Here is a 7,399-nt window from a genome sequence, read left to right as displayed (position 1 = left end):
TGGCCCCTAGCAGAAATCTGCACTGAGACCACCCTGATGTAGTCTTGACTTGCCAGGTCTGAGACAGGTCCTTCAGGCTGAGTCTTCTTCTGGGCTTTTTTTAGCTGCAAAATGTGCTGGGCCAAGAATTAGGAAAATAGAAAAAGATTACTTTAAGCTTCACCACATTCAAAATTGTGATAAGTACTTATTTCTACATTTAAAATGTATTTAACTTCACCATCTGTGTTTAACTTGGTTCACATATTCAGGTTATTCTCTAAAGCTGTGAAAAAAAATGTTTAAAATGAAAGTTAAGATTCTTAACTAATCACCAGCTATCAGATACTAGGCCTTTTCAGAAAAACACAAATATTCAGCAAGTCAATGGCACTAGCAACAGTCAGTAATTTAGGCATACTGCTTTTCATGTAATTAGTGTCAAAAATGTTTTGCATTGTCTTAGAGGTATTGAGGAAGTATTTCCTCAAATGGTGTTGGGATCATCTACAGGGGTTCCACATCTCTTTACTTCAGGCATCTCAACCGAGGCAGCCAAAAACTGGGTCAGGGCAACGTTCCAAAATTTTAGTGGTGAGCCTCCAAAATTCAAGACACTCAGGGAATGCATGTTGGGGAATAGTATGAGAATGCTGGAGGAAAAAAAAAAAATAAAGAGAAGGGAGTATTTAATTTGTACCCAATATTGATAGTTCAAAATTTGGTACTATTTGCAATAAAACACGGTGTTTGTTTTAAATCTGTGTGAAAGCCAAGACAGTTGCCTCTGAGCCTCAGACGCTGTCTGAACCCAAGGTTCCTAACTTGCCACGAGGCAATCTCTACGGCTGGCTGCTTCGAATCCGCAGGCACGGGAAGTTTTTGGATGCCGGCTTTCGAGGAGTCTCCCCACCGGGTTGCACTGGAACCTGGAATATGAGAATGTGGGTTGGCAAGAACCTGTGTGTCTGGGAGCTGCCGAGCAGCCCCGGAGGCTTCCCAAGTTCGGGCTCACCATCATCCCTTCTGAGAGGATGGAGAAAACTGGGAAGCATATCTCAGTGCAAAATCTCAGAATTTGGGAGCCAGGTCCACCAAAACTTTTACCCCTTTGTTCCTGGGCAGCTGTTGGAAGGAGCTGTGAAGCAGCTGGAGTTCAGAAACATGAACGAGTCTCAGTGGAGGCACCTGGTGACTCTGCAGGTGGCCCTCAGCCTCCCTGCTGCTTGCCAGGCTGCCATGCGTACCGCTCGGCACCATTTTGGGGTGGGTTATCAGAGAACTGGAGCCCCGAGGAGCTATGGTTTGTATTTACATGGTTTTTTTTTAAGGCCTGGGCTCCCTTTTGGCAGGGAAGGGGCGATGCTAGAGACTGGGGAGTGTGACAGCCCAGTCTGTCCAGTGATGGAAAGTGAGAAACTGGAAATTTACCTGGATGCCACCCTGAGTCAGCCAAAACCGAAGTATTTCTACAAAACACCTAGATCTGAACAAACTCTCGTCCTCTGACAAAAATATTCCGTCTGAGAATTTCTGACCAGGTCTGGTTGTAAACATCTCCAGGGTGTCATTTGTGCCTGATACAGGGTAAAAATTATTCGGGTACCTGGTGCTCAGGGTGGAAAGATGAGGGAATGGAATAGTAAATTAAAGGGGCTGAAACAAACACTGCTGATTGTCTTGAGCACGACCAAGTTGTGTTCAGCTCTCTGTGTGGAAGCACACCTTTCCACAGAGGAAACAGCCGCGGTGGGGGCTGCATCCATCCCACCCTGCCCGAGGACTCTCTGTCCCTTCCCCTCACCAAGCGGGACTTTGTCGCTTGTGTTTATTTTCGCTGCCTCCCCCTCGGTGGGCTTTTGCCCAGGTACCGCTTGTGGGCTTCGACGGCCACGCTGACCCTCCCCGTGAGCCCGCAGCCCCGAGGAGGACCGACCCGCACCGCCGGCCTCCTTGCGGGGAGCCGCCACCTCGGCGCTGCGGGGGGAGGCCGAGGGCCGGCGCCTCGGGCGGGCAGAGCCCCCGCGGGTCCCCCCTCCCCGGTGCGGGGTGAGGACGCTCCTTCCCACCGCGGTGGCCCTGAGGGGGAGCTTCCCGCCCTGCGCTCTGAGGGGGCTGCGGGCGGCGGGAAGGCCGCGGGCGCCCGGCGCCGCTGAGGGTGCGCCGCGCGGGAGCGGGGCTGAGGGGAGGGAGAGCCCCGGCCCGCCCGGGGAGCGGGGGCCTCTGCCGGGAGCGCGGGGGCTGAGCGGCGGGGAAGGGAGGGGGGGGGGGGGGGGGGGGGGAAGCGGAGTTCCCGGCGGGCCGGCCGCCTCCCCGCCCTCCCTCGGCGGCGTGAGTGAGCGTGTTTGGGAGGGAAGGAGGGGGTGGAAGCCGGGCCGGGGCGGCCAGCAGGCAATTTGCATGAGAGACAGACTGGGAATGAGCTGGAGTGGGCGCCTCTCCGCGCACACAGAGCGGGGCAGGAGGGGGAGGAGGGAGCTGCCGCCGCCGGGGAGAGGCGGCGAACTCCGGGCAAAGTTTGGTGCCGCGGGCCCGAGGCGCTGAGGCACCGGCGGAGCGGCGCCGGGCCAGGCCAGGCCACCGCCGCCCGGGGCCGGGCTTTGTGCTGCCCGCGGCGCGGCGGGGCCTGCGCGGAGCGGAGCGGGGGGCGAGCGCGGAGCCGGCGGCGGGGCCCAGCCGGGCGAGCCAGCATGTCCTCCATCCTGCCTTTCACTCCTCCCATCGTCAAGCGGCTCCTGGGCTGGAAGAAAGGGGAGCAGAACGGGCAGGAGGAGAAATGGTGCGAGAAGGCGGTGAAGAGCCTGGTGAAGAAGCTGAAGAAGACGGGGCAGCTGGACGAGCTGGAGAAGGCGATCACCACGCAGAACATCAACACCAAGTGCATCACCATCCCCAGGTAGAGTGGGGGGTGTGCGCGGCCGGGGCCGTGGGGAGCACACAAAACAAGGGGCACCCCCTGCCCGGGCAGAGCAGCCCCCCGCACGGCTGTCCCTGCGGGAGGGACCCCCCCGGGGCGGGCACCGGGGTGCTCGGAGCCCCTCGGTAGCAGGTTTCTCCCCAGGGACTCGGCATGCCCCGGCACAGCCGGGTACAGGGGTTTGTTTGGCTTTCCAGTCCCGCCGCACTTCGGTGTTAGTCCTCTCCTGCATGCTCTATCCTGGCTCTCTATATAGTTTTTAAAAAAAAAAAAAAAAAAAATAACTGGCTACAGAATTGGATTACTGTCTAGTAACAAGAGGGGAACGTAGGGGAGAAAATATGTCTCCAGCCGAGATTAAAAAAAAAAAATGTTGGAAGCGCTCTGGATTACAGTTATACTTACTGTGGATACTCTCATTGTCAAAAGTTTCAGCGTGTTCTCTAGTACTGTTACATTAAGATTTTGTTCTGATTAATGTGTCAGGAAAATGGTTTTGTTTGGGTTGCTTGGTTTCTTCCATATTAGCGAGACTGATATTACTCTGAAGAGGTGATTTAGAGCCCTGCTGTGCCTATGTTTTCAAATTATTTTTGAAATCGGGAATGCAAATGCCATAGCTAAAGGGGATTGTTTGGAGTGCAAAAAAAACATGTGAGGGTGAATGTAACTGATTTTTTTTTTTTCATTTTTTTGAATTAACATAGATTTTATTTTTAGCCTCCATTCTGAGATCGATCCATAAGACCATTATAAATCATAAAAGACGTGTATATAAGTATCCCATCTAAGAAAAATTCTCCAAGTAACTTTCAAATAGCTGGCCACAAGTGGTGTTTTATTGCTGAAGATTTGTTGATTTCTGTGAGCTCAGCCAGATGACTGCTGATTCTGTTACTGATTGTTGTTTGAGGGTACTTTTTTTTTTTTTTTTAAACAAAGGCCAAAGTTCATCCTAAATATTTGAATGCTGCATAATTGTATGCTTCTGCGTGAGAAGATATCTCTGTGTGTGTGTGTATTCATGCTTCTCTTGCGCGCAAACAAATGTATGCTTTCTTGGTTGTCAGAATGATTTAATATGCAGTAGCTAATACAAAGCAGCATCTGTTGCATGAAAAAGTGAAGCAAGTAGCTTAGAAATGTGGATATTTGGAACTCCTAAAATTTTCTTCCAACAACTGTAGCGTTTATTTAAAGGAAAAATAAAGTCTCCTTATCTTTTTGGTGGTGAATGACTGTGGCTAAGATTTTGGCCAGCAATGCAAATAGACCTCTCAGCCTTTGTTAGAGTTACTCTGACTTCGCCTAATTGAAGCAGAAATCAAAACCTGTAGAGCTGCCACCCAATACAAATGCCTTAAAACCTATATTTTTAAATTCTTGGTAAGCAGTGTGCCTTCCACATAGATAATAGCCTATTTAAACCACTTCCCTGAAATACTTACCATTTCAAAAGAAGAAAAAGGCTTGAGCAGCCCTGCTGATGTGACCTGGGTATTGTGTCTAGCTGATGCTGACCTGTTAGGGAGCAGAGCGTGAAGCCTCTTGGTACTTCTTTTACTAGTAACAAGGTGGTTTAGATAAAGGAGGAAGGTTTTGATGTTTTATGATTCAAAGGAAGCAAAGATCTGGGTGGAGTAGGATGCTTTAATTTAGAAAAATATTTTTAAAGCTTGAAAATAAGTAACACAAGCAGATGTCACAAGTCATAAATATTATCACCGCCAGAGATTGTCCTGGCTGTTCCTACTGTGCAGAAGTGAATGTCTGTTTCTTCTAGACCTTGCTCTGTTAAAGGAAATCTGTACAGAAATTAAAACATTTCATGTTCACTTATGACACAGAGCCTGGATCCGTATCTTCAACCTTGGTATGAAGGAACTGTCAGCATATTTTGATGGTTGCTCCTTATGCCTTGGCACTAGTTTTTGAACACAACACTTCAGATGTATTTTTATTATTGTTTAGCAAGTATATTACAGAGATCCACATGGATGTGGTTGAGTTAGTCTGTGCTGGACTCAGCAGAACACTGAGAGGTTAATATCTGTGTATCAGAGATTGGGGAATGGTGTGGAAATGCGAAACAGCTTCTCTAGAAGTCAGTGGCAGAGCTGGAACTATAATCAGGCCTTGTGACTTTTAAGAGCTGTGTCTTCTCTGGACTGCACTGTTTGTCCTAACGTATCTGCGAATCTGATTATCGTGTCATTTGAAATGAGTGTTTGCAAGACCATTTTAGTATGGTTTTACGTTTTTTGTGTTTGTTTTTTTTTTTAAGTAGTTCTACATATGACACTTTACTATTTAGTCAAATAAGTCTGTTGGGGGGGAAAAAAAGGGGGGAAAAAACCATCATTAAGGATTAGATCATGTTGTGCATTGTCTGTAATGCATCAGTAGACTGAATTAGAGTGGAGCTATGCCAGTGATGACTCTGGCCCAGCAGGAGTAGGGTAAGTCCAAAATTAGCTATTGTATCCATGAGACGAAGCAAGTTTCAGATGTAAAAGTGCTTGAGCTTTGCAGAAACATTTCTCATGGGAATAAGAGCTACACAGCAAATTCCTGTAGTGATCAGGTGGGATTGTTTTAAGAAAGAACAAGAAAATAATTAAATTTTGTTGTAGGGCTAAGGAATTAGAATACTAAATTTATTCCTGCTGTCATTTTTATTTACTTGTAACTGGAAATATGCATACTACATTCTATCTCCTGACAGATAATTAAACAATGAATAGTTTATTTGCTTGTGTATTTGTTCAGCATGTATTACTTTTCCAAGTGCTCCGTTTGTAAGATGATGTGACAGTCACCTCAGGCCCCAGGTTTTCTGTTGGAAGGACCTGTGGCAGACAGCAGAAGACTGGAGAGACCTTCAAGGATTTCAGTGTAACACACTGTGCTGGCAGGATTTTTCCTTCTTGTTTCTTCTGCTGGAGCAGGAAGTAATTTCCACCTGAAAAACCTACTGGTCTCAGACCATCTGATTGTTTCTTGGGCCACAGTCACAGGTGCTGGACAGAATGGCTCGTTTGGAGAACCTTCCTCCCTCCCTCATCTGGCACCTTCCTCCCTCCCTCATCTGGCGTGCTGCTGCCAAAGCCTGTCCTGCTCCAGAAGGGAGCTGCCTTTAAACCTCTGTGCACTGAGCTGATGGGCTTTGGCGTCAGGAGCTGACCCAGTGAGTTGTAGCAATCTGGGTCTGCATGGCAATAAGGTAGTTTTTCATACTGTATGGTGTGATAAAGTTGAAAACACACACTGTTTTGACCATTAAAATACATCCTTTGTAGTAGCTGCATTGATCTTGAAAGCCCAGCTTTCAGGATGGGCTTTTTTACCACTTTCAGACAAGCTTGAGGATAGTGTGCCATTAGCACGTACCCCGGCACAGCCAGGTGTTTGAGTTTGTGGCCTCTCTGCTTTGCTCTGTGAACAAGCTCAGGTCTACTCCAGCTGCCAGCAGACTTTTTTAAAAATTTTTGATGGCTCTTTTTGCTTCTGAGACCAAAGAGTATGGTAAGCAGGGAATCTGATGGTAGCAAAGCCTGCAGCTGACATTACTACATACCTGCAGAACCCCATGGACTTCATCCTTGGGAGCAGAGCAATGAGTTCCTAATACTATTCCTGATCGGAAGAGAGGCCACACTGTGCACCTGACAAACCGTCAGCATTTTGCCCTGGAAATAAAGTGCATTAGGCTGAACTGTGATGAGTGTTTAACTCTTAACCTAGGCAGGGTCTGAGCTGCAGAAGCCAGGAACATGGGATGAGCACTTAGTAATTTCTAAAAGCTGTGCAGTGTATCTAGTCTTGTTGATATGGGACAAGATAGTAAATGCTTTGTTTCAAGACCTTTAGTGGTACTACACATACTAAGACATAAATCTCATGACATTTTGTAATATATTTTCATATGCGTATTTTTCTTTTGAACATATTACTGTATGTATTTTTTTTGTATCACCAGTGGTTTTAGGGGAGCCAGGATTCTGGCATGTAAGGAACACCTTCTTTTAAGTGGTGTTTTTTTAATTTAGAAAATTGTTTTGAAGAGAGGTGGGTGTTATTTCTTGTGGAACTCATCTGATAAGGATAGAATGTACCAACTGAAATGGAAACATGGCACATTTGCTTTTTAAAAGCAACTGAACAGTGTGGTCCTTAAATGATTTGCATTTTGGTGGGGAAAACCAGGGATAATACATAAGTGATTTTAGGAACGTCTTGGGTGTGAGCATGCTTTCTGTTGTGTTGGTAGTTGACCACACAATTATTTACAAGAATTGACCATGATTTTAGGATTGCCTTGATACCAGGAAAATATGAAAACTGTAAATACAGTACGTGGCAGAGGTTGTCTGCAAGACCATGAAGTATGTTGTTCTTTTGTGACTGGTGCCCATCTGGTTTCAGTAAAGGGCCAGTCATAGTTTTGTGTGTCCGTGTGCAAATTTATATTTTTTTTTTAACGCCAGTTTTAAACTACCTTGT

General features: G+C 47.0%; 1 protein-coding gene across 1 annotated transcript in view; it reads left to right on the top strand.

The window, feature by feature from the left end:
• The first annotated feature begins 2,341 nt into the window (after positions 1 to 2,341).
• The window catches only part of SMAD3 (SMAD family member 3), a 79,819-nt gene continuing 74,761 nt past the window's right edge, over positions 2,342 to 7,399 (top strand). The window contains exon 1 of the mRNA XM_074880342.1: positions 2,342 to 2,875. Within this exon, the coding sequence (XP_074736443.1) occupies positions 2,670 to 2,875 (206 nt within the window). The 5' untranslated portion in view covers positions 2,342 to 2,669. The remainder of the gene's footprint in view (positions 2,876 to 7,399) is intronic.

Source organism: Strix uralensis, chromosome 11, assembly GCF_047716275.1.
Source record: "Strix uralensis isolate ZFMK-TIS-50842 chromosome 11, bStrUra1, whole genome shotgun sequence".
Classification (NCBI taxonomy): Eukaryota; Metazoa; Chordata; class Aves; order Strigiformes; family Strigidae; genus Strix; species Strix uralensis.
The sequence above is the reverse complement of the archived record's forward strand: the minus strand, read 5'-3'. Positions and strand labels throughout refer to the sequence as shown.